This window comes from Cinclus cinclus, chromosome 10, assembly GCF_963662255.1.
Source record: "Cinclus cinclus chromosome 10, bCinCin1.1, whole genome shotgun sequence".
Taxonomy (NCBI): domain Eukaryota; kingdom Metazoa; phylum Chordata; class Aves; order Passeriformes; family Cinclidae; genus Cinclus; species Cinclus cinclus.
This window is the reverse complement of record NC_085055.1, coordinates 17,585,417-17,612,900: the sequence shown is the minus strand read 5'-3', so window position 1 is coordinate 17,612,900 and position 27,484 is coordinate 17,585,417. Positions and strand designations below refer to the sequence as shown.

Genomic DNA, 27,484 nt, shown 5'->3' with positions numbered 1-27,484 from the left:
GCAGCCAAAATGAAGTTGAAGCATAACATCAACCCTGTTCTTCTGCAGTTTATAAACTTCATAGTCCTGCTGTACTCCCTTGTAACATACATTCCATGGTACATTCTTTCAGGATCAAAGCAAGCTATAGCAAAAGCCAAGCAGGTTAAAGCCAGACCTGTGAATAACAAGCCTGGGGGTGCATACAGATCTGTTAACAGTCTGCACTGCTTAGCTTCAGTTTTATATCCTGGGTGTGATACACTCGACAAAGTTTTTAAATACGCTAAAACTAAATATAAGGACAAAAAACTCTTGGGAACACGTGAAATACTGAAAGAGGAAGATGAAATCCAGCCATCAGGAAAAGTTTTTAAAAAGGTAAGTATTTTGCAGTATGCCTTCAAGAAGTTTTTTCCAAAGTGTGTTTGCTTTCTTATGTAGCACTTCTAGTCCAGTAAAGCAAAGCTGGGGAAAAATCTCTGCTTAGATTCAGTAGCTGTGAAAAGAATTAAATTATCTAATTCCTAATATTTCAATACTTGGCATTTAAACCAAATCTAAACCTTTTTGCACTCTTGGGTAGATACCCTATTTATGGTTTCAGTCAAAGAAAAAACACAAGTATGTTTTAGGTATTTGTTTTTAATATTCAGCTGGTGATGTAAGTAGCTTCAATTGTTTCTTTGTAAGTGAATTTTAAAGTCTCACTTTGTGTTATTCTGAGCTGTAATCAGATAAATGTACAAAAATTATTAGATGCCAGTACTCAGATGTGCCTTTCCAGCAGACTTAGTTGTAATTTCAGGATTTGCTGTTCTGTCCTGGGAATTCAGGACTTAAATGAATTTTTTGTTTGGAAAAGGATTGCACAGGTTTTATTGGAAGAGTCTTTTTTTTTCTTTCTGTGAGTCTCCTTCAAGGTGAACTACTCTGCTAATCTGTAATCCTGGTGTGTGTGGGAGATGTGATTTCAGTATCTGACAAGAGCTCTGTTGTTTCAAGGGACTGACTTTTTACAGTGTGTAGTGTTCAAGTCTGTATTGTCATTGCTGCTTCGTCTTTGTTCAGATACATTGAAGAATGCACTTTTTCCAGAAGAAGCAACGCAGAATACTGCAACAGAATATGCATATTTGTGCATCTGTGTGTTAGAGGGCTGCATTTCTGTATTAGAACTTGTTAAATCCATGGTAGATAATTTTTAGTTAAGATTAATTTCCATGCAGATGGAAAATTCTCTTCATTCTGCTGGTTTCAATTCTGATAGAGGAGTATGTTTAAAATATAATTTGGTTAATATCACAATATATGGCAAAGTTCAGTTCTGTTAAAATCTTTTTACAAGCTTTATTGTCAGTGAAACTTCCCCTTAGCTGTGGAGTTAGTTTGGCAGTATGAAGGAAATGCTGGCATGAATGGTTACATGTGCTCTCTCTTGATGCACATTTACTGCCTCATTACCCTGTAAAGAAACAGAAAGTTCATGTTGGATGAAGAACAGCTTCTGAGCACAGATCAGAATTTTGGCTGCCTGTGACATGTGCCCTGCTTTTTAATCATAGTTTTGAATGCAGGACTTAAGAACTTAGGAATTTTAGCCTTTTTCCATTATGCAAGTAAGGCATTGTGAATATTGGAAAACTGAAGAATGTTTGTGTTGATCCACTTAAATTTCTTGTTTGTGAGTATTTAGACTTAGAAATTACCCAAGTTAGGTAATTTTGTCTAAGCTTGACACAAGGGTTCATTATGGTGGATTGCCATACTTGTCCTCATGTTACTTTGTTCCAAGTTGAGGCATTATCACTCAAGTCCATTTCTAATATTTTTTTTTCTGTTAGGGAATGCAGTGTTTCTTAAGACCTCATAGCATGTGTTAGGAAGTGAGGAAAACCAGAACATTTCATAAGATACCTTGTTGATTCGAAGTGTCAGGGTTCTCTTCCTTTGAAATGTCTTTCATTCCAGGAACCTTTTTTTGGCCTTTAGCAGGGCCAGTTTGCTGAGGTTTGGTGCAGTTCTTCAAAAAGGTGAACAACAATTTTAATTCATAGGTATAGTGCATGTTATTTCTATACCTTACAGGAGCTGCAATTAAAAAAAAAGTAAATTATTGAACTTTTGATTAATGAGAAAACTAGCATCCTCACACTTGCAGCTAAAATTTAGAGCTTCTTAGCATCTTTAAGATCAGATACTCCATTAATTTATTGTGAGAACAACATCTCTGATAATCTGTAATTTCTTGATTTTTTTATGGCAGTGTGTTGTTGCAAAAATATTTGTTTCTGTGCAAATTCCAAAGTAACAGAAATTCATGAATGTGAATAAAATACAAATACTTGCTCATGCACTTGTTGCATTTCATAGTAATTTGTGTATGGTTAGTTCTTCTATTTCCTTCTGTAGTGTACTCCTCCCAGTTTCCTTCTCCAGTATCATGCATACCTAATACTAATTTCATAAACTATGTATTTAAGACAGGATAAAATAGTGTTGAAAATACCACTGAGATTAAGATGTAATTAATTGGAAAAGGGGCTTAATTTAACCACACCTGAAATTTTATGATGTCCAAAAGATGAGCTTTGTTATTTTGTGTTGCCTTAGTTATAGGTTATATCATCAGGTGCTTGCTTTGATCTATATTGGTATGTGGATTTGGCTTTGTGTGTGTGTTCTTTAATTGGTTTCTTTTTTGAGGGAGATGTCTGTTTGTTTTGGGGGTTGCTTGTTTGTCTTGCTGGGCTTTAAAAAGGGCTGGTAACCAAGAACAGAATTATTGGAACAAAATAAGAAAGACAGTGGGAAGAAGAAACAGCTTTGTTGGGGAAGGTGATGCATCTAAAGCCTGAGAGACTTGGGTGCAAGAGCAAGCACATGGGTAAGCACTTGGCAATTCAGAACTTAAATCATTACTGCTGACACTGAAACTTCAAGTGAAGGTTCAGAAAGGTTCTTGCCATGCAAAGTCATTGAGCAGTAAGAGTCACTTATGATGTTGAAAATCATAGATTGTTGTAGATGGTGCGTTAGATAATGCTGCAATCCATGTGCTCATGTGAAAAAGGCCAAAAGTGGGCATTTCAAATGACCTCCTTTGTGTTATTTTTTAATATACTTTTACAAGAAAATGTATTTAATTCATGATCACTGGTTTCCAAATCACAGTCAAGGTTCTTTAAACCTTATAAGGTACTTTTAGGAAGACTTTCAAGGGTAACTGAGTTCAGGTAGTTTAATAACTACATGAGCCTCCAGCTTTATCAAGAACATTTTATTACATCTTTGCACTAAAAATTTTAATATGTTCCTAAAATCCGGGTAAGAGAAATGTTAGCTGTGTGTTAGTCTCTGCTTTTCTGGATTCCCAAGTACGAATAGAGTCTGGCTACCTCCTGGTGTATCGTGCGGTGACTCAGCCTGCAGTGTAAGCCTGGAGCACGAGAGGGCAGCGTTTTCCTGTGGAATGCACTATTTCCCAGGGAAACCCCCCCAGGTGCTGGCTGCTCTTTGTGCTTCTCTTTCACCTGGGCTCAAACTCCCTTCTTGGGCCCTTTTGCCAGCTCTTGGACAGTGACTTTCTTTCCATTAGTTATCAAGCGGAAAGTTGTTAAGTTAAATTTGTGTTAATGTTTAAAGGACTGTGGCACCTATGCCAGTCTTATCACCTCTTTGCAGCAGAAGCAGAATCACAGAATTGTTAGGGTTGGAAGGGACCTCTGGAGATCATCCAGTCCTACCCTCTGCCCTGGCAGGGTCACCCAGAGCAGGTGGCACAGGAACGTGTCCAGGTGGGTTTGGAATGTCTCCAGACAGGGAGATTCCACTCCTTCCCTGGGCAGCTGTTCCAGTGCTCTGCACTCTCAGTGTAAAGAAGTTCTTCTTCATGTTGAAGTGGAATTTCTTATGTTTTAGTTTATGGCCATTGCTCCTTGTCCCATCACTGGGAACCCTTGAAAAGAGCCTGGCACCATCCTCTTGGCACCCTTTGAGATACTTGTATGCATTAATGAGATCTTCTGTCTTCTCCAGACTAACCAGCCCCAGATCCCACAGTCTCTTCTTGCATGAGAGATGCTCCAGACCCCTCATCATCTTTGTGGCATCCACTGCACTCTGTCCAGTAGCTCCTTGACTTTCTTGCACTGTACATTGGAAAGAAAATGTTAGCAAAAGCTACTGAGGGCAAGGCCAAGAAGGGAGATGGATTTGGAGACATATTCCAGCATAAGGAGTGTGAGAGAAAACATAACCTGCTCTGTGTTCTGCAGAGGAAGCTGATAGAGAAATGCAGGAGAAAGGGACTTAGAGCAGTTTATAATATGTATATATGAGTATCTGTTATTCACTGCTGTGTATATAATATAAATGCCATAAGGATGGAATAGAGAAGAAACCCTGGCATGGGAAAGGAACAATGGAACTTGAATATATGGAAGGCAGTAGGAAAGTAAAACTCAAAATTACTGCATGGTAGAAGATTTTACCTGTTGTCATGTCAGTGTTCTTCAGAAACATATTTTTATATAAATAGCTACAGCCAACAGTGCTTATGCATCCTTAAAAAGGATTTTTCCTTTTTTAGAAAAGATAGCAGCAATGAAGTGGTTATTTGCTACATATCAAACTTGCTTAAGCAATGAGAGTGAATTATTTAAGAGAATGGAGAAGGGGGGGAAAAGCAGAATCACAAGTATAATTTGGAGAAATTAATTTTTGGCCATTTAATGATTTTTTTTCCCCAGTTCAGTGAGTTATGGAGTGGTGGAAATTACTAAAACCTGTTATGGATTGGCAAGCTTACCAGAAACAGTAACAAGAATCTGCTTGTATTTCTTGGCCTATTATTTGTGAGCAGTTTTCCTGAGGCTACGCTGTAGGCAGAGTAGAATGGGGGAAAGGATGTTGTTCAAGTCACTGCTATAAATTGTTCTCAGTTGATGAACTTGTCAAGAACTTCCATGTCTGCCAAAAATATTGTCTTTGGGGGAAAAAAAAAAAATCCCGAATTTGAATTTAAATTCCAAATTACTGAAATTTGTATGGAAGCAGGAAGAGGTGCAATATTGTTTTTGGAAGCAGTGAGAGTTTTCCACACCAGAAATACCAAGATATTTATTTATGTTGTAACAAAAAGGGACTCCCAGGTCCCCCCTGTTCCTCAGGGGGCTGTGGCAGGGAGCACAGGCAAGCTTCTGCTCCTCACGCTGCCATTACAGCCTGATCTTTCTGCTCCAGAAAGATTTTGGGGTTTGAAACACCCACTGAAACAGACATTCTGGAAATAAGCCAGGAAAACCTGAGCAGATGATGGTGAGACACCTGTATTTTCTGGTGGAAATGCTATGTATTGCTGTTGTTGACAAATGTTGGTTTTTGGGCTTGTTAAATGATGTTTTCCCATGAAGACATCTGTGAAATTTCCAAGCAGCTGCACATGTACCTGTTTGTCCTGCTAAACAAGTAGGTTAATAAGCAACGTGCAGTGAAGCTGTAGCAGGTACAACTCATTGTTACAACTAAGTGTAACTTGAGCAGTTTGGAAAAGGGTCTTGACAAAGGACATGACTAGATTTTACTTTTCTATTAGAGCTTGAGAGGTGTTTTTAAAATACATTTTATTAAAGAAGTGGACGTGGAAATATGGATTTATTAGAAGTGTAGTTACATATCAAAAAGTTGTTAGATTTGACGGCCCGAAGTTTGAAATTTAGTTCATGCTGATGAATGAAATAAGGAAAAAAAAAGGAAGGAACTTTTCTAGTTCTAACTTTTCTAGTTTTTTAAGCGTTTGCTTGCATTTGTTACTAATGCTTTGTAAAGAAATACTTGATTAAAAATTGTTTTTCAGAATTGTCAGTGTGCTTATATAAATACATGGGTAGGATATAATAATTTAGAGTATAGATTTTCAGTATAAAACATCTTGATACTGTATCTACATATGAAAATTTCTAGGTTGATCTCAAAGAAATACCCTGTCATTCAGTAAGGAAATAGTACTGCAAGGTGCAAGTGCACACAGAAATCTGGGTAGTAACCTGTAAATTCAAATCCAGTTTTACTTTGCACCAGCTTTCCCATATGGGAAAGTGAGATTGCATAATATATTCTACATGACTTCTCAGAACTGAGGCTTGCCAGTAATTTCCTGTCTTCGGTCCCTCTTTTGCTTAACAGTAAAAAAGGGCAAAATTCTTACTACTCGTCCCCTTGACATTTGTTTCAGAACAAAGGGAAAGGAATTTCACAGTTTCTGACTGAGGGCCCATGGATAGACTGCTTTCTGGATTTCAGTTTCCCTCTTTCAAATATTTTTTAAATGAACGTCTGAGTGTCATCTTTTTGTAGAATTGTAGCCCAAATATCCAAGAAAGCAGATATAGAGAATGTACTGTGCTAACCAGTGCTTATCATCCTTTATGTAAACCAAACCTTTTTAAAAAGTACAGGTATGTGGGCCAGATAACCAAACAGTCTTTCAGAGGGCTTCTGAAGCAACAAAAGATGGTGGGAATCAGGTGCTTTTCCCTTCTGTGAAAATAGAAACTGAGGGTAACATACATGGAGATATTGCATTGTGATATGGTATTTGTGTTGGAACTTCCACAGGCCCTGTAGCTTTTGGCAAGCAGAGATATCATCTTTATCTTGAGTAAACTGCTGTTATAATTCGAGCACATGTTACTCAAACATCCATGGATTCTTCACATGGGTGAAGATGTAGTAGGACATGTGTTAAGGATTTTCATTTTCTAAATTGATTTTATTATTCTTATTAGGTCATCCTTGGCAAGTACACCTGGCTTTCTTACGAAGATGTATATATTAAAGCTGTTAATTTTGGAAATGGCTTAGCAGTCTTGGGTCAGCAGCCAAAGACTAACATTGCTATCTTCTGTGAGACCAGAGCTGAGTGGATGATTGCAGCCCAGGCCTGCTTTATGTGCAACTACCAGCGTGAGTACCTGTCTTCCCTGAAGTTTTTATGGCTTTTAATCTCACAATCTGCAAACAAAACTCTTTCTTGCTTTGCTTTATGCACTTAGAAAACTTTATCTAGATTTTATATAGAACATTAAAGTTTTCAAATTAAAAAAATACTGCATAAGGTAGAAACTGTACTTTGTAGCCTTTTGCTTTAGTGAGTAGAGAAACCTCTATCTGTTGGCAGATGGGGAGAATGGTTTTGGTAAGTATAGTTTGCTCAATGAATTTGTGAGAGGTTTACTTTCTTTTCATCTCAAATCAGTACAGATTCCCAAGTTTCTGAAAACAAACAAACAAAAATCACACATTAATTCATTGACTCAGTTTCAAGAGTTGACGTCAAACCTTCATCTGTCCCTGCAAGTTTTGTTTTATCTGGATATTTAGTTGGTTCTTCAATTTTAACTTTGGTTAGGCCTATTTTTCTTGCTCAAGGATGTACTGAGTGCTCAGTGCGCTATAGTTTTTTAAATGACTGTTTCATCATTGCTCCTTAATATATCCCTCATTTAACTAATCCCAGCCTGGCTGGATTCTGTGGTGCTGTCAGGGGGACACATCTTGTTCCCTGGCATATGCCAGAAGCTGCAGTTCCTCATAGGCTTTGGCCTTTTCCCTCCTGTGCTGCATTAACCCTCCTTCAATAAAAGGTGGGCTGTAAAAGCCAGATCTGCAGAAATTCCTGATTTCCTACTTAGATGCACTAACGATGTCTATCAGATATACTCTTTTCAGATTTTGGAAGCAAGTCTAATAAGATTTCTATTCAAATGGTCCCTCAATCAAGTCTAATAGGATTTCTATTTAAATGGTCCCTCTTTGCTCTGAGCATGAGTCTGTTTCAGTTTGAGAAGCAATATGTTGATGAGAATGTAGCATGTTTTCATTTACATAAGTTTTTACTCCTGTCTCTGGTTATTTTGCATATACCTTCTGCTGTATTGGTCCCCTAATGTTATGGATGGACAAGGTGGTGACAAGGTGCTCTGCTCTAGCCCTTAACATTTCAAAGTCAGCCTGCTTGCCTTGTGTGACAGCTGGCCTTGTGGACAAGGAGAGAGTGAATGTTGTGTACTGGGAGTGGAGCAATGCCTTTGGCACGGCCTCCTGTAGTACCTGTACAGCCAAACTGTTCAGGTAAAGATGGATAAGATGGACCATTAGCTGCAAGGAGTGTAAGCCATAGAACAGAGTTATTTTCCAGCCTTCAGTGGCTGACAGTGACTCCAGTACTGCTTAATTTTTGTATTGAAGGCCTGGATGATGGGACAGAGTGCAAACACAGGAGGCCCCAGCTGGTGGCATGTTGGGGGCAGCAGCCAGTATGCTCAAGGGTCGGGCTGTTGTGCAGAGGAGCCTGTCAGCTAGAAAAGTGGGTTGTCTGGAACCTTATGGAGGTCAGTAAAGGCACTTAAAATTTCCTCTGTGTGTGCTGGAATGCACCTCATGCACCAGTATAGGCTGGGGGACAGTTGGACAGAGCAGCTTTGCAGGGAAGGACCCGAGGGTTCTGGTGGGCCATGAGTCACCCAGGATTTTGCAGCACCTTCTTGCAGTGGAGACCAACATCCTGGATGCTGGTAGCATGAATGTGGTAGGTAGGTCCAGGTCCTTCTCCTCCTTTTGGACCCTGGTAGAACTACATCTGGACTACTGTGTCTGCATTGAGGCTTCCTATCAGGAAAAGATGCTGACACCCTGGAGCAAGTCCAGTGAAGGGCTGCCAAGATGCTGGAGGGGTCAGAGAATGTAGAATCTGAGGAGAGGCTGACAGAGAGGGGTCTGTTCATCGTTGAGTTCAGATCTTGTTGCTGTCTGACACTACCCAGTGGGAGCATGCAGAGGAGCTGGAGCTAGGCTCTGCTCACAGAGGTGTGCTTTGATATCACTGCAGGCCACAGTCACAAGTTCAATGGCAGGAAAATGTGATTACATGTCAGGGCAAGCATCTTCATTGTGAGGGTGGTTGTGTACCAGAACAGGAGCAAAGAACAGTTGTGAAATCTTTATCCTTAGAGATCTGTAAAACCCTGACTGGCCTGGCCATGGCTCTAAGCTCTGCTGCAGTGGATGGTGTGTGCAGGTGATCTTTCCAGGTGCCTTTCTGCCTAAATTGGTGATATTTTTGGTTGGCTTTTCAGTGAGTAAATGCTGCAGGCTTGCCTACCAGAGCAGAGGACTGCACAGACTATTCTGAGATAAGATGCCTGTACTGCTTTTAAACTACATGTTTCTGTGCCAGTTTCTTTTTTATCACTTTTGAGATCTGTCAGGTTTCTAGTGGCTATCCTGGGAATAAAATGCAAAGGCTTGTATCCTTGTTTTTCTTTTGTAACTGAAGCACATTTACAAATCCTAGGTAGATTTGTAATTTGAGGGGGGGGGGGGGTGATTCTGAGCTGGGGGCTGGACGTTGAGAGCAGAATGGTATGTGTGTGTTTTTGGGTTTGTTGGATTAGTGCTTTAAATCCCCTTAACTGCGACGTGCCTCAGCACACACTCTGACATGGTGTGCAGCATCTAAGCTGTGTCATCTTCTGTGAACTTGGCTGACTTGTGCTGGCAGATGAAGAGAGAGCTGTGCAGTGTTCACAGGCAGCTTGCAGGACAAATTGGAAGATTCAGATGATGTTGAAGCAGTAGTAGTGGCAAGACACTGCTAAAAGGCTTATGTTAGCATTTTTCAGTGTGCAGGTTTGATACCAGCTAACTGTTGTGGGGGTGTTGGGACATTCTTTCCAAATGTGAAATGTGTTCAGTCTGATGGAGTGGGCTCAGAACAGATGTCAACAGAGCAGGTTCATCTGCTTCGTACATAGTGTTGGAGAGAATGCCTTTTGCACTGAAGAATTAAAATGAAGAAAGTGATGGGCTTTTTTTGATTGCATACACAAACAAGTGTTTTTATAGATAGAAATACTTGCTTGATTTTTAAATGTGACTTTTTCTGAAGTTGTCTTAAGTCTTGTATTTGCAGGAGGTAGAGTGGGATTGCTAGTTCAGAAACAGAAGAAGTAGTACCAACAGGAAAACAGATTTTCTTTCTAAGTACGTCTTAGTGTATGAACAGCTCTTTACCAGGGTAGGCAGATAAAACACAGGAGTGCATAGTGAAATGGTGGAGTAGGAGAGGTTAGGTTTCATTTTTCAGTCATGCTTGAGCAGAAGTGATTTTGTCAGAATTAAATTTGGCTGAAGCCTTTAAAAGTGCATTTTACTTTATATTCTTGATGTACAATGGATGCTGAAATACTCAGTTTAACATTCCCGTTACCTTGAAATAAATTTTAAAAGTTCTGTTTGTTTCTTTAGGGCAGGGTTTTGTCTTTTATACGAGCTGGCAAATTTAGTGGTGTTGGGGATTTTCTTTTTGTCAAGCCTTTGGTCAGATAACAAAGACTCATTTGTACTATTGCACGTATAAAGGTGAATACAAAATAATCCCTTCTCAGTTTGTTTTCAAGAGAATGAGGAGAGAAATGTAGTGGTTTTGGAAAATTATAAAAACTTTTGGATTTGCCTGAAAAAGTTTTAGGTGCCGGTGAGGAGAAGGGAGAATTTCGGAGATGAGAGTCATTGCTCAGTTTTGCTCTTTCCATGACACCAGTGCCCCATGATATAAATGGTCTCTCTTTCTCTTTGGCTCTGTCATATAGCTCTGAGTGTCATGACGTACTTATTTGCAGATGGGTAGTTAAGTACCTCCGTGGTTATTCCCGAGATGATGCTTTGCCTTCTGGGCAGTGTTGTCAGCTTGGTTCTGCTCGTTGGCTCGGGGCAGCTGAATTTCTGCTACATGTTTATATAACAGGGGTCACTGCAGTAAGGAGAGAGAGCTCGTGGGAACGAGGAGAGGCACTCCTCTGGACTTTGCTCCCACCAAATTAAAGAAAACACAGTGCATGTGCATTTGCCCTGCAACAGTTCCGAACTATGATGGACTGTTTTAAGGAGAAAGAAACAAGTAGAGGTCAACTAGTTACTTTTCTATGTAACAAAACTGCTTTTGAGTTGTTTTGGGTTAGTAACTCTTTGGATTTAAAATACTAAAATTAAAATCTTAGAATACAGGAGGACTTTTTAAATTTTAATTTTTAATCTTGGATGCAGTGATTACAGTCCTAATGTACAGTAGGTTGTCTTATTTTCATAATTGCGTTCTTTAAATATTCAGCTACATACAGAATAAAAGGAAAAGATATTCAGATACTTGATGTGAGAAAACTCCCAGCAAGGATGTTGTAATTATTGATTCTGTTTATTGATCTCAGAGCCTTTTTGAGATGTCCCTGTTTAGTATTCAGCTTGAAAAAATATAATTTTTTTTTTTGAGAGCAATACTTCTCAGTTTTTAGCTGCCATTTTCTTCCCTACTCTCTTCTTGTCTCTTCTCATTCAGTTCCATTGAAAATGGCAGGAAATTAAATATTATTTTAATGGTGATAATATGAAATCATTGTTTAACACACTCACTAATGGGCTGACCTTACAAACAGGAAACAATTTTTCTTATAGTCAATTTTCTAAATATTTTCTTTCTTGCTATTCTGTATGATTCTCATTATGTAAGTTCAGGGTCTAATGACTGCGATGATTAAACCTTTACTACATTGTTTTAAATAGATGGCAGAACAGGATAGTCACAGACTCATTCCTGAGTGTGAGAATTCTCTGCTGGTGACTTGTACTGCCATGCTGTAATAATTTGTTATTAGCAATCAATTGTAAAAGGTTAGTAACAGGCTATGTGAATTTTGGAAAGAAAAGTCACATGAATGAAAGCTGTTTCTTTCCTGTGTGCTAGAGGAATGTGACACAGTGATTAAACTAAGAATGTTTGCCTACTTTTCAGATGGTGAAAGCAATGAAAGTATGAGAGAAGATTCAGGAGAATTGCATAAGGTGGTGTGGTTTTGGGTCCTCTAATTAACCTTGGAAAAGAGTAAACAGTTACATGGAGAATGGTTGTTCATTATTCCTTCTGGGAGTAGCTGAAAATAACACTGTATTGAAATTCAGATGTTAAGAGGCTTTTTAAAACTGTCCCATCTTTGAGTTGACAAATATTTTTGCTGTGTTGCTTAAGTTGGAATAATAAAGTTAGATTAATCTCAGTTCTTCTTTGTAAACTATACTTGAAACCCATTTCCCCTGTTTTGTGTTTCAGTTGTTACTCTCTATGCCACGCTGGGAGGCCCAGCAATAGTTCATGGGCTGAATGAAACAGAGGTGACCACCATCATTACTAGTAAAGAATTGATGCAAACAAAATTGAAGGTCAGAAAACTGTTCTTTGTCTATCTCTTTCCAGTGTGTAAGTTCTCCATTGCTAAATAGCCTGGTTCCATTGTACAGAACAATGATTTATTGCCTTTCCATAATGCAGATGCTTTTGGAAGAAGATTTATCTATCTGTCTTCATGTACAGAAAGTGGTAGTTTGCTTTCAGTGGGTTTCAGGCTGCTCAGTGACTGGAGAGCTGGAATTCTGCCTGGAAAAACACCTTTACGAGAAACTGCCGTGGTTTCTGGGTGGATTTAGTGCCTATAAATGTAACAATGGGAAGAAGAGAAAAATGTATAAACAACTAACTGTGATCATGCTCCTGGCTTATTGTCAGATGTTTTCCCAGCAGAGAATGGTTTTCATGTCTAAAGATGGGTGTTTAAAGAGTTAGAGCTGTTTTTCCATGCACGGGGAGAAAAAGCTCACTAAACATTGCAACAGTCAAGAGCTTTTTTGACTTACTGACCCTGATAAAATACCCAAGTGGAACAGCTAATCTGCATGAGTTTCGTCATTGTGTGTTTTGGGGAAACTGGACCTTTCAGATAAGGCAATTGTTATAATGAAAAACTGTGCTGTTGTGGAATTTTGAATGAGAATTTCCCAAACTTTAAAAAGAAGTTACTACAATGACAATATCAATGCCATGCACATTTGTTTCAGTTTGCAGTAAGAGAATGTATTTGCTCTGCTATAGGTGATGATCTTCTCTTCTTCCAGGAGAACACTGATAAATGTCTTAGAACTTATGTTTTGCTTGAAGTGTTTAACTAGTAATTTTCAGTATTTTTGCTAGCTGTTGCTTATTTTATGTAGCATAATTACCAAGGAGCAATCTAAGAATTATCGTGAGCTCAGTATTACCAGGTTTTCTCAGTGTTCTGTGGGAAGGGAAAGTCAATTATGTCTACAAATTATTGCAGTCTTATTTGTGGGGTTTTCATGAAATAAAATTCAAATCAGTAAATGGCTGGAGAAGTTATTGGCCTTGAAATTGGAAAGGTTCAAGGTTTGCAGCTATTTGAGCGTGGCAGGTTTTATATTAGTGCTTTTTAAAAAGCATACAGCAGATAGCATGGAGGTTTTTGTTCTTGGTTGTTTTTTGGGTTGTTTTTTTTTTTTTTTTTTTTTTTACTTCTTGGCATAGAGCTAATTTTTAATTTCTTAACCCATTTTTCATTTCCACAGGAAATTGTTTCTCAAGTTCCACTACTGCGACATATAATTACAGTGGATGGCAAACCTACAACGTGGTCAGAGTTCCCCAAGGGTGTCATTGTTCACACGATGGCATCTGTGCAAGCCATGGGGGCCAAGGCAGACACTGGTAGGTTCTTCCTGTTCAAACTGTCTCTTTTGGTGCCCTAATTTGACCCTGTTGAATAAACTTGAAGAAACTGCAAATTTCAAAATTATGCAGATTTAACCTTTTCTTATCTCCTTTTCCTTTAAATAAAATCTGTGAATTTTGTTTTGTTTTGGTTGTGAATGGTTGGATTTTGGAGTGTAAGTTTGTTTTGTTTTGTTTTTCAACGGAGTAAAAACTGACTTCCCAATCAAATGTCACAGGCTGAAGGATAGTTTATAGGATAAGCAATTATTTCAGGATAGCAACTTAGAAAGCATTCTTACGAGCAGATGTATTAAAACCTCCTTATTCTGGGCACAGAAGGAAAATCATTGTGTATCTTATAACAGAAGAAATCAGTAATTTGTTACCATTAAGTTCTGTAAAAATCACAGGTAGCAAAACGTAAAATAGTCATTTGAATCTGATAGAACTTGGTCAGTTATTACATTTCTGAAAGCATCAATCAATGTAAATTCATTGAAGTCTATTTCTGCTCTATGTAACATTTTTAGAACTATAATTCAGAATTTTAGAACTTACTTTAATTGTAATCTTAAGAAATTTTTGTTCTTGGCTCTGAAGAGCTGCCCATCCTAGTATTGTAAGATTTCAATATATTCAGTAGTTGCTTTATTTTGTTCTTATCCTTTGTGTTTTCAGAATCTCTTAACTACTGCAAGCACAGGAATGTTGGATTGCATTTTAGGAGTAGGGGGGATGGTCAATCCATCTGATTTTGGTGTTCAGTGGAATGGCAGATTGCTCCACATATCATGACCTCTCATTTCTTTAGAAGATGCTTTTCCCTATTTGATATACCAGTTTTATGTACTACTAAAACCATTTAATACGACACTAGCAGAAAAAACTTGCCTGTAATTAATTAGCTCCCTGAAATTTGTTAATCTATGTGCTATGTAAAAATGTATTTAATCTTTCTTCAGTCTTTTAAATATCACATACTCTGCACTACAATAAAGGAACATTATCTTTGTCAAGTTAACCATTCATAAACTGTGAAATGCTATCATGAATTGTTTATGGTCAAGTGTGTCCAATTAATATTAAGTAGATAAGCTATTGCTTATGGGTTTTTTTTTTCCCTCTGTGGTGTTCATTGTGCAGAATAGGCAGGATTCAGTGAGTGGAAAATGATTAAATGTTGCTTTCATGCTTCTCATTCAGTGCGTGCGCCGTGCCACATGCACCGTGTGTGATGCAGTTTCCTCTGAGTGAGCACAGTAGTTTTTCTATTTTCTTGCTCTCAGCACAAGCATTTAAAAAGCACTTAAATCCAATTAAAGCTGTTGAACTTCTTTTGAATATTTATAGAGATTGGACCTCAGGTTGGCTCAGCAGTGCTTTGCTGCAGGTGTTGCAGATGAGGCAGTGTCTTGTTCCCTGCCAGGGAGTGTGTGAGGCAGGAGCTTGGCACAGAGGGATGGAACCAGGGCACTGAACCTCCCCAAGGCAGGGATGCTCAGTGGTGCTTTGGGCAAGCCAAAGCTCTGCCTCTTTTTCTCTCCACTGCAGGAGTAGGGGAAAAATAATAGGAAAGCTTTTGTTGTGGTAGATAAGGACAATCAGGCCAAGTATTGCTCAGCTAATGCAAAGTCCCTACTCTTTGTGAAAGCATTTAAGCTTGACCACAATCTTTTTATGTAAAAGTAGAATGTAATAGCAAGAGTCCTGTGGTGCTGTACTGCAGTGACTGCTGAAATGTGTCCGTGTGTCAGATCTCCCTGCCTGAGAGGTTCTCCACACATCACGCATCCTATTTTTTTAACAACTTGCAGGAAACAAGCAGCCATGCAGGCCTGTGCCCTCGGATATTGCAGTGATCATGTACACAAGTGGATCCACAGGAATTCCCAAAGGAGTTATGATCTCCCATTGCAACATAATTGCTGGGATAACTGGAATGGCTGAGAGGATCCCAAATCTGGGGTGTGTACCAAAAAGTTTGCTTACCAGCAAATAAAGAAGTCATGCAGATTTAGATTAATTTTAGATTAATTACTGTGTGAAATGTGAACTTTTTATATTGCTGTGGCTGTGACACATCACTCTGTGCGCTGACATCTGAGCATCATCCAGCACTGCCCTAAATGACATGACTACTTCATGTGCTCTTTGTTCTCTGCTCTTTGGTGTGGGCAAGACCAGGACACAAAAACCTGTGAGGCCACCTTGCACTAGAATGGCTGAAAGCCTCCCTAAGCAGTGCTTCCCTTGGTTAATGTTTAAATTCTGTGGCATCTTTCTGTTTGGTGCAGTTTTTAATCTCATTCACTGAGTTGCTTTTGCAACCATAACACGTGGTTAATTATCTTGGGATGAGTAACCATCACACTTCTTTCACCCTTAAACCTACAGTACATAGTATGCAACTCCCAAAACAAAACCCACGTAATTTGAAATATGCTCTCAAGCTCAAAGGCATTTTCTACTTTCTCCATTTCTGCAGTAAACTTTGCATAAACTGTGCTTGATGATGCATCTGAGGACTGTACTGATGCAGCATAAACCTGTATTTTAAAAATTCTTTGCAGGGAAAAAGACATTTATATTGGGTACCTGCCCCTTGCCCATGTTCTGGAGCTGAGTGCTGAGCTTGTGTGTCTGTCTCATGGGTGCCGCATCGGTTACTCTTCCCCTCAGACACTGGCTGACCAGGTATGTTGTGGATCTAAGTCCTTAGGGTCTAAAAAAAAAAAAAAAAAAAAAAAATTAAATTTGCTTACATCAGATCTTTGTAATTTTTCTTTAAAAATAGTACAAATTTTGTTTCCGATGTTAAAGATCTTGAATGTGTCTACTAGTAAACTTGTTCTTCACTTTAGTCTTCTAAAATAAAGAAAGGAAGCAAAGGGGATGTTACTACACTTAAGCCAACTCTAATGGCAGCTGTTCCGGTAAGTAACTGAAGGATGAATAATTTATAAAACCTTTTTTAAGATATAATTTATAATTCAATTTTTAGCAACAAAATACCATGACCATTTAAATAGAAAAGGTAGAATCTTTGATGTTATGGTGCCTTAAAATAATAATTTTGGTATTTAATTGTAAATTTGGGATAAAAATCATATGAGTATCAAACCTTTTCAAGGTAAGATAGCGATAGAGGTTCGATTCCCATTTTAATTAGTCATTTCTTGTTTGTTACTGTGAAACAGTGGGGTCAAGGGAGTTGACAGGAGGCAGCTGGGGGTTAACTACTGCTCCTCCTTTCCATGACCATCTTGCTGTCTCTTAGCAAGGGAAGAGGAGGGAGCCTAGGAGTGGGTTATCACCTGAAGCTCACTTGAATTTCTAGATTGTGTTTTCTTTTTGCTGTGCCAAATTCAGGATTTTTGTTTCTTTGAGTTAAAGTTCATCTTTTTCTGTAACTAGGAAATCATGGATCGAATCTACAAAAATGTCATGAATAAAGTGAATGAAATGACCAGTTTCCAGCGGAATCTATTTATATTGGCCTACAATTACAAAATGGAACAGATTTCCAAAGGTTACAGTACCCCACTCTGCGACAGGTAATGTTAACTTCACTTTTAACGGTACTGAAAAATCAAAGTCTTACCACAGGAGCAGTATCTGGGTTTTTTGTGCTGTTCTTCATTTTATTGTTGACATTTTGCACATGAACAAATCTGTACTTGAGTGTGAATTGAAACAGCAAAGCAGGAGTTTGTGTGATGGTTTAAATACTTACTGATGCAATCTAAGTGATGTTGTTTAACTTGAAATGGATTGAAAATTTACATTTCTTGCATTTTAATCAGGAATTTAATAATAAATTTATACAACTTTTGAGTATGATAAGTTTACTCCTACAGAAAACCATAGACTCCACATTTTTCACAGAAGGGAGCAATGATATACCTCAAACTGGAAAGAACCTACAGGATCGTTGAGTCGAACTCTGGGCTTTGTGAGAGTAAAGGATAATTTTTTTGCCAAATTTATACCATTTAAAGTATTTTTAGGAGAAAATCATGCAACTTCACTGCCTCATTAAATCTGTGTTCTTAAACATTTAACCTATCTTCAAGCTAGACCACGGAAACAATCTTAGAAATCTATGCCTGTATTTCTGAAAACTTCAGTGCGCTCCCCAAGGTTTTCCTAGGGTGTCATAAAACCGTACGTGAAGACAATGGAAACTTCCAGTTCAGGTCCAAAACTAGATGCTCTCTTGTTTTGTTTTTAAGCACCAAAACGTCCTTTTCCCTTTGGGTTTCAGCCTTATCTTCCGCAAGGTGCGGATGCTGCTGGGAGGGAAGATCCGTGTCCTGCTGTGCGGCGGCGCGCCGCTGTCGGCGGCCACGCAGCGCTTCATGAACATCTGCTTCTGCTGCCCCGTGGGGCAGGGCTACGGCCTCACCGAGTCTGCTGGGGCTGGCACCATCACTGAAGGTGGGCGGGCGCCACCGCGTCCCTCTGGTACCGCACCGCGCTGAGCCTGCCGCGCTCGGCCCTGCCCGCCCGCTCCTCTGCTGGGGCCACCAAACTCATCATTCAGAGGAATCCCGGAGTTGGGTGTTCCCAAAAATGTGTAAAACGGTGGCGGTGCTGATTTGGAGGCATTGTGCTAAAGCCAGGTGACCCGAGTGTAAAATGGATGTTCTCATTTGTGATACTGCAACCCATTCTAGTGCGAATGGGATCTTGGTACTGTTGTACTTACAACATGAACTGAATGATTTTTTTCAATTTTTTGTTGAATACATTGAGATATCAGGAATTAAAATCTTCCTGCACCTGATTTGAATTTCATACAACAGAACCTAATGTTTTCAGTTGCCTTTTAGTGACTGAGTCAATACAGCCATCTACTCTCTTGGTGGGATAAGAATTTTATCTGTGTTCTCTTCTCTAAATCTGTTGGGTTTTCTTGGAAGTTTGGTTCTGTGAATTAAAGTTCAGTAATAAATAGCAGTTAATTTTCACTGAGCATGCATAACAACAAGAATTTTTTTTTTCTAACCAGCTTTGGTTTTTCTTTTTCTGAAAATGCACTTGTTTAAATTCTAGTTTGGGACTACACTACAGGACGAGTGGGAGCACCTTTGGTCTGTTGTGAAATCAAGTTAATGAACTGGGAAGAAGGTGAGAATTCCTGCTTAAGATTAAATTGTAATGTGTTTGTAAGAACTTCTGTTGGGCTTTCCTCAGTAGCAGTAGTTAGAAGACTATTTCTTGGCTGTTTGTATTTTAAATGCTACTTTTGCCTGTAAAAGTTTGCTCTTGGGTTAGAAGAAAGGTAAATAAATTCCTCAGTAGTTTCAAAACAGCTTCTGTCTGGATATTTCCCTATCAATGCAATTGACATTTTGACTAGGTAGTATGCACAATACCTTCAGTTGTCATTAAGAAATTATTTTAAAATAATCTTCATAATATTATTCTTAGAGTCATTAGAAATTGGCACGTAGAATAGAAGCTTAATGGATACTTTATAAAATACATAGAATAAATTTTGAAATGCATCTGGGTATTTCCTTTCACTGTAGGCTTTTATGTACTGTAGAGTAGAAATACATAATACTTAAGTGTGTTTTGGACTAATGCAAAACCTCATGGATTTTTTCTTAACTATGAGGCAAAATGACTTGGTTTTTTTGAGCCTGTGTGAAACTGATAAAAGACATTACTTACTACTGCTAGAAGGATGGCACAGATTTTTGCTTTGGAATATGTTTTCATTCTCATAAACTTAATAAAACTCCCTATCCTTTTAGGTGGGTATTACAACACTGATAAACCATATCCTAGAGGTGAGATCCTTATTGGAGGGCAGAATGTGACTGTGGGCTACTACAAAAATGAAGCACGAACCAGAAAAGATTTCACTGTTGATGAGAATGGGCAGAGGTGGCTCCATACTGGAGACATTGGAGAGTTTCATCATGATGGATGTCTAAAAATTATTGGTGAGTTAATAAATTCGGGTAAACATGTATAGATATTCATATACACACACATTTTTCAAGGCTATGAAATACAGTAATGAAAAAAACCCTCCATATCTTGTCATGCGATCTAAAGCCTTCCCATGTATCCCAGTGAAGTTCTGATGTGTTAATGTAAACGTGTTTGTGAATTTTAGCTGATTTTTGATTCATTTTGAAACAATCTTAACATTGACTCCCTAAGTTAATGAGACTGGGTAGTAATTAGAGAGCTAAATATAAGCTAATTGAGTAGATAAGATGATAGATACATACATAGATAGCTACTACACAGTAGATAATATTGTGTAGTTTTGTAAGGTTGTGTACAATAACCTCAAGTAATTTGGGTGTAATTTTTAGGTCCTATTGTTTTTCAATTAAAAGGTGAATAGTTGCTCTTTACATATGGATTTAGCCTGAAATAAATAACATAATGTCACCAGATTGTGTACATACTGCCTTGTGGGTCTGGGCCAGACAGCACAAAATGCATGCTCCTGGCTAACAGTGGCTTTTGCATAGTCCTACTTGTCTTCCATGCACATGATGGTGCCGTCATATAGGAAATGCTGTTCTGAAGGCAGAAAATGCGTGGAATTGTAATGTCCCTCATTTTGCTGGGAAAGACTGACTGATAAAATGCAGTCTGGAAACCTGATGTTAAAGGTTTCTGGTACATTCGTCAAACATGAGACAGTTTGGATGTTTAAATATGCATTAAAAAAGATTTAGATCAATGTTTAAAAAAAGTTTTCTGTAATTAACACTTGATTCCTTTCTTCCTCAATAGATCGCAAAAAGGATCTTGTAAAACTGCAGGCAGGAGAATATGTTTCTCTTGGCAAAGTAGAAGCAGCTCTGAAGAATCTCCCACTGGTGGATAATATTTGTGCATATGCAAGCAGGTAAGAGCAGCTGATAATTTGTTACTGCTCTGTTCTTTGTCCTCTTGAAGCCATAAACAAAACTTTTTGCCACTCAATGTGTAGAATTTTTTTTAATCAGGATTAATAGAGGATTTTACTTCTAATACAATGGAATAAATATCAAACTGAACAGATCTGAAATCCATTTTTATTTTTCCTTTCTCATTTGTCATCATTTATCTGGTCATACCAGTGATGAATCTTGCATTCCCCTTTCCCTAATCTGAAAAGCAGCTGAGCTATATTGCATTAATTACAGGCATCACTCAAACACTTTGGAGATTACCTATAGAAGCCCTAGGACACCTTGTTCCTTGCTGTGTTTAGTTGTGATTTGTCCTTCAGAGGAAGTGCTGTGGTACTTCAGAGGAAGGTGTGGGAAAAAAACACCAATGGCCCAGTAGCTGGTTTGTGAATTAAAGTTACTTTTCTTTACTCCTGCAGTACACCACCTTGAAGCTTGAGAAAAAACACACTCTAAACACTGTGCAAGCACACAATAAATGACAATCAAACTTCATTTCTATTTGCTTTATAGGTGTACTAATAATAAATGAGGTGATAAGGGCTCAAACATGTCTTAAGTTTCTATTTCTAGAGTTTCTTAGCTCTTACATATATCCATATACTTCAGGTGGTCTTTGTTTCCTGTTGAAGTTTGATGTTGATGTTTGGAAAGTTATTTTGGAGCTTCTGAATGATCAGAAATTTTCTGATTCCCAGTATGGCCCAAAAAGCCCCACTTTTACTTTGAAAGAAGCCAGGATAAGCATACCAGAGAATTGCTTAGTGGTAATAAATAAAACAATTAACTTTTGGTTTGTTCACCTGGTTCTCTGTAATTTTGGGGGAGGTTGTATAGTCATTCTGTAACTGCAGTTTTGACAGTTTTGGATCAGTAGGCTGGCACTGGGCCTGCCACTGCTCAGAAAATTTCCCATTCTATTAAGCTTTATTTGTGGTTTGGACTCACTGAGTCTCACATTTGCTCACTTTGACAGCCTGAAGCACCCTTTGTAATCTGTGGAGAAAGAGCTTCCTACATGTGGTTTCTTCTCTTCCAGGATTGCATTTCACTATTGGACTTGTGCTACCAAATTTTTGTGTTAATTTTGCCAGGTCAGCATAACACTGGAAGCTAAAATGCACTTGCCAGCCAGACACTTGACTCTGATAGGTCTTGTCATGTCTATTGCTTAAAAACAGGAAAACCTATGAGCAATTTTTAAAGGTAATCTACAAACAAGAGTGCAGACCAAGGAGAAACAAGAAGTTCCAGATGGGTTTTTCTGTTATTGCTCCACTTTTTCTTAATACTGTTATGTGTGTAATGTGGCCTGAGTAGCCATGTTAATAGAGTCCCTGAATGATTGTCCATATGCACATTTCATTGTGGGCATGTGCTCACCTCAGCAGTCTGAGCTCAGAGAGGTTTTGTAACAATGCCTGTGACCTTTCTTAGATCCTGTCTCTCCATATACTTTACCTGGGTGATCTCTTGTGCAGGAGGAGTCCTTTATTTGTAGCTGTTCTGTCTTCCAAATGCAAAAGGACACGGAGGGCAGACTTATACAGATGGGTTTAATATGTGATTTGACCTTAGATTTTAGGGTGAAAAGCTCTAAACATGGTAGTAGGAATTCAGAATTGTTTGCATGGTATTGCTACTTCAAAGGCTGTATTGACTTCAGACAAAATAAGTGAGATAAGGAATAAAAACATTTGCTGAAAGGAATAGTGATTAGAGCTCTGTCAGGGTGGACTCCTACTGCTTTATCAATACTTCACCAGTCCAAGACACATTAAGTGGGTTTCAAGCATCACCTCAGCAAAACAAGTAGCTCAGTTACCTGAGGAATGAGCCAACATGACAAAAGACCTGAGGGAGTCCTCAGTAATCTCAAGGAGATAAGGACCAGACTTCACAGAATAGAAACAGTGGTATCTATGTGTAGTGCCACTTAGTGTGTTTCTGACCGTAGGTCTGAGAGCCATATGTGAGTAGAACCATAAGCACAGCAAGGGAATGAGGCTGCCTTATGTAGGACAGACAGTTTGGCAAAATCTTTCATCATGGAAGAGATGACTAAGGAGGTCTGGATGACCAAAGTCTGAACATTTCCAGTGAAAATCACTTCCCAGACAAAGCTGCCAAATACAAAAGATTGGCATAAGGAGCAGCAAGAGGGAAGTAACTGCTCGAGAGGGAAGATGTACCTTCAGGATACCTCTCAAGACAAAATAAATGCCTTAGCATTTGAACTGCAACAGGAGAAGATTTAGCTTCGTGGCACAGAATGAAAAACTGCATGTACCAGGAACTGTGAGCCGCAAGGCGTTCTTTCCAAGAAAAAGAAAAGCTGGATGAACCTGTTTGTTCAGAACAAGTACACTTCTACTCAAGGGGCTGAATTTTAGATTAACAGAAAGCTTGATGCTTACCCAGCCAACTGATTATTTCTATATGCTGTTTATCCCTGGAGACACTGGTGATATTTCTGGACATGATCCTGAGCATGTCAGAAGACTACAGGAGCCAGAGATGAAAGTGCCAGAGTCCTTCGTGTCCCAGGTGCCTTCACACACAATACCTACAGAGTAGGGAGCAAAGTTACAAGGGTTCAGTAAGTACAGAGTGCAGCATGAGTGTGCATGGGGGAGAATGGGACAGAGGCAAAGGAAGAAGGTGAGATGCAAGCAGTAGTGATAGTGAGGCTAATCTGAAATCATCCTGTAATGCATTCTAAGGAAGAGAAAAATGAGAATGGTTTTGAGCTGGCAGGCAAAGCTTGTGGTGATGCTGCCAGGGAAGTCTGTGTTTGTAATGGACTCTGGTGCAGGCTTCTCAACTCCTGTCAGATGCCCCTTATGATACATGCCAATAACAAAGGAGAAAATTGCAATGTGCAGTAACCAAAAGCACATTTAGAGGTAGTATCTTAAAATTATCTTGTTAAGGGATATAGTTACAGTTATCTGCATGCTAGGGCTAAGTTTCCGTATTTTGTATTAATGATCTGTCTGGTAAGAGTTGAAAAGTTTTAACAAATCTGTAGATAGTTATGATGGGAGGGAACCAAAGCCACAGTGGAGGATAGGATGAGAATGCAGAGCAAGCTTGGAGATGGAGATTTGCTTGAAAACAGCATTAATTTTAAAGAGAAGAGTTGTAAATTATACTGACAGCTAAATAAACTACAGAAGTTAAGGATGAGAACTACCAGTTGGTAGCAATTCTGTAGGAGCTGACATGAATCCACAAGTGCCATGCTGTTATAAGAAGGTAAAGGGCATAATCAGATGTATTGCCTACAAAATGCTCAAAGATATCTGTGCTCTAACAGGGATTAAAGGGTCTGAGTTCTACATGTAGCACATCTGAAGAGATGGACCTCATGAAAAGAGTCCAGGAAAAAAATGGCAGTGTCTGGGCAGAGTTCTATAATGGCATGAATTAGGAGGAAAAGACACTGCTGATGTCTAAAAAACCTAAGAAAGGAAGCAAGACTAGAAATATGACAAGGAAAATCTGTGAAGGAATAAATAGCTTTTGTGGAAAAGAGAGAAATCTGATTATTCTGAGGTAAACTGCAAAGAGGAAGAGTTGGGAGTTGCCATCAGGAGCAGCTTATCCATGCTATGATGAAATACTGGCATTAGTGCTTGCTGATGTTTAAGATGTAGACGAACATCTGTTAGCTGCATATGACCCTGCTTCAGGGCAGGTGAATTGATTAGGAGCTCTTCTGAGATCACTTTCAGTTCAGGCTCTGTGATCTGCTTTGTTAGAATGTGTCTTCTGTGTGAGGTTCTGTGCACGTTTTACCTAAACTTCACACCATCTGAAAAACTTCGAATACCTATTTCAGAGTAAATTGTGCTTTAGGGCCCAAAGACTGAGATCACAGCTTCCTATTTTCTGGGCACATCAGGAGCAGACAAAGAGTGCCAACAGTAGAGTGAGTGTATGGACAATCACTTGAAAGAGAAAGAGAAGTCACTTCCCTTACAGAAGCAGGCATCCTTTGAGATGTGTTGTGCATATGCTCATTCCACAACCTGCTCTCCAACCCCTCTTCACTGCAGTCCTCTACTCCTCTACAGTAACTGGATTCTGCAGTTGAGAGGAAACTGAGGTAGGGAAGCCGAGCACCAGTCTCCATTCCGGGCTGCAAAACATGAGGAGAGGCAGGGCACAGTGACATCGTGTGGGTACTGCTTCCCAAAGCTTTGGGCATGAGACACAGTGGAATATGCATATGGACAGCACACCTTGAAGCAATCCAGTTACTGTAAGGTAAGTAGCTTCTCTTTCTACTTGTTTTTAAGCAGGCAGAGGTAACTTATGTACTCTTTCACGAAGATTATCAGGTGAACAAAAGCCAGCTGTTAGAGCAATCTCTGTATGAAGTGTAAACCCCTCAACTTGAAATGCTATTTTTGAACAGTTGTTTATTTTGCAAAATTCATACTAAAGTACATTGTGCTTCTCAGTTTCCATTCTTATGTCATTGGATTTGTTGTGCCAAATCAAAAGGAGCTCGCAGAACTAGCCCGAAAAAAAGGATTTAAAGGAACCTGGGAAGAGATCTGTAACAGTCCTGAGATGGAAAAAGAGGTTCTGAAGGTGCTAGCTGAGGCTGCCTTGGCAGGTGAGTGGCTGGGTAGATGGTATCAATCTTGTGGACTGCAATGTCTGTGAAATAGATCAGCATAGGCCCTAAAAAGTATTTCCTTGAGTGTATGTATTTCATTGAACCCATATGAAATGAGATTTCCACACAAAAACCCCCAACAACAAAACATGAGTTGGGTCCTTTTGTTTCATGCAGCTTTTTTTACTGTGGCCAATAGCTGAGGAAAGACTATAAAAACAGGGAAGCGTTACAAATACAGTTCTCTGTATATATGTGTGGTCTTTAAGATGTCCTTTAGTGTCTTGTTGGCCTTGCTGCTTATCCAAAACCACTGTGGATCAATTACAGGTCCATAATCATAATATGCATTAGGTAACAGACAGTCTCACATGCTACATACCACTGCAGGGTTGAAATAAACCCATGGGGACAGGGGCTCTCTTGGCTTCCACTTTCATCTGAAGGATTTCCAAAACCTAAGCAGCATCTTTGTAGTTAGTAACTTTTAGACTTTCCTTGCATTAACTCTTCCAGCCACATTTGAAAATTACTCAGATATTCCACATCAGTGTCCATAATATCTCATGTTGAGTTTGTAGCTTGGCCTGTTTGTGTGAAGAAATGCCTTGTTTGTCCCAGGCCTTCCATCTGCCATCTCAGGTTGACTCTGCTCTGGGAGGGGCAGTGGACAGTCCCAGTGGTGGTTGTGATTCTGTCAGTGTGGATTGTTCTTCCCCCTCAGTAGCTTTTTCATGCTAGTTGGCTGTAGTCTGTCAGGCTGTTCTGGTGCAGAATGAAGCAGTGGCACAGGGATGTTTTATAATAATTTCTGCCTTACTTTTGTTTCTTGCCATTTCTGAGCACCGAGCTTTTTTCATAATGCTGTCAGGTACGGCCACAGAATGACTTTTTAAAATGATCATCGGGGTGTAAATTTTTCTGTACTCATCTCTTGACACTTTCCTGCAGTGGATGTTTGCTGCTGCTCTGTAGTTGCTCAGTATCACGATGTCCTTCTGTCCTTCTTTGCCCTTTGTCCTCATCCTTTCTACCCTGGATACCTACATGCTTCCAGCAATCTCTGCTTGTTAATATTCATCTCTTTTCCATATTGCTTGTGAATATATTAAACTCTGATGAGGTTATTTGCCAGCTCCCATCCCAGGAGCACCTTCCTGCCATGAGTGCAGTCTCAACACTGCAGCTGCTCTTTCCTTGTTCCACCTCTCTAGTCTGGTTTTCTTCACTGTATGGAGCATATGGGCAAAGTCATTCTCAGAAGCTGCTTTGTTGGAGAACATGTACAAAGTTGCTTTTATTTTTTGTACAATGCTGTTCTATCAAATCAAATACTTTTTTAAAATTGATGAAAGGTAGTATTCGATTCAATTATTTTGGTGTTATTTTATATTTGGTTTTGGTTTTCACTTTTGTATGACGGGCTTTACTTCTAAATACTATGGGTTTTAGTCATAAATTGCAAAAATCTCCAAAAACCCAAACCCAGTAATCTAATGCCAAAAGGAGAAAAAGGGACAGGAAAATCTGAAAATGGCAGGTTGCACATGGTAAGAGTACATCTCTGTGTATTTTTGAGATTCAACTTGAAAAGATGATTTGTTTTTTTTATTATTATTGCTATCTGTTGGCTACTTTTCTTAGTTACTTGTTTTTCTCTTCTCATGTCTGAAACCACAGCAGGAATTGTTGCAAATTATAGTGTTTTGTGCTGAAGGTGTAACGTGGAGAGAGCACTGCACTCTTTCTGCACAGGGAAGAGCTCCCATATGAACTTAATTCCCATCATCAATTTAGAACTATCAGGAAAAAACTCCCCCATTTTTTCTAACCTAAGTAGTATGGATTTTAAGATTTTTCTCACCAGATGATGAATATCATGATGCTGGTAGAACAGAGTCTGTTTTGAGGTTATAATTTCCATGCACTGAGGCTCTTTTTGAAGTTAGGGAGCTGCACAGATACCTGAACAGCTGGGCTTTATTCCAGTATTTCTGTGGAAACTGGACAACAGGTACTAGCAGTCCTGTCACTCTGCTTGTTGTCAAACCAACCATGGGGGCTTGGAGGAGCTCTTCTTCATTTGGGTCACGTGCTTTTCTCCTTTTGTGCTTAACGTTAGGAAAATTGTTACATTTATGTTCTGTATTAAAAATATTTATTCTTACAGCAAATCTGGAGAAGTTTGAAATACCAGTGAAGATCCGTTTGAGCCCTGATCCTTGGACCCCAGAGACTGGTCTGGTGACAGACGCGTTCAAACTAAAACGCAAAGAGCTCACGGCGTTCTATCAAACGGACATTGATCGAATGTACGGAAAAAACGTCAAATAA

General features: G+C 39.1%; 1 protein-coding gene across 1 annotated transcript; it reads left to right on the top strand.

Annotated features, from left to right (window-relative positions):
• On the top strand, positions 1 to 27,484 carry ACSL3 (acyl-CoA synthetase long chain family member 3). The gene is made up of 14 exons (XM_062499128.1): positions 1 to 360; positions 6,768 to 6,945; positions 12,143 to 12,252; positions 13,450 to 13,588; positions 15,409 to 15,559; positions 16,165 to 16,288; positions 16,456 to 16,527; positions 17,009 to 17,148; positions 17,859 to 18,031; positions 18,650 to 18,724; positions 19,357 to 19,548; positions 20,360 to 20,474; positions 24,990 to 25,147; positions 27,321 to 27,484. The coding sequence occupies exons 1-14, from the start codon at positions 10 to 12 to the stop codon at positions 27,482 to 27,484; spliced, it is 2,142 nt and encodes a 713-aa protein (XP_062355112.1). The 5' UTR covers positions 1 to 9.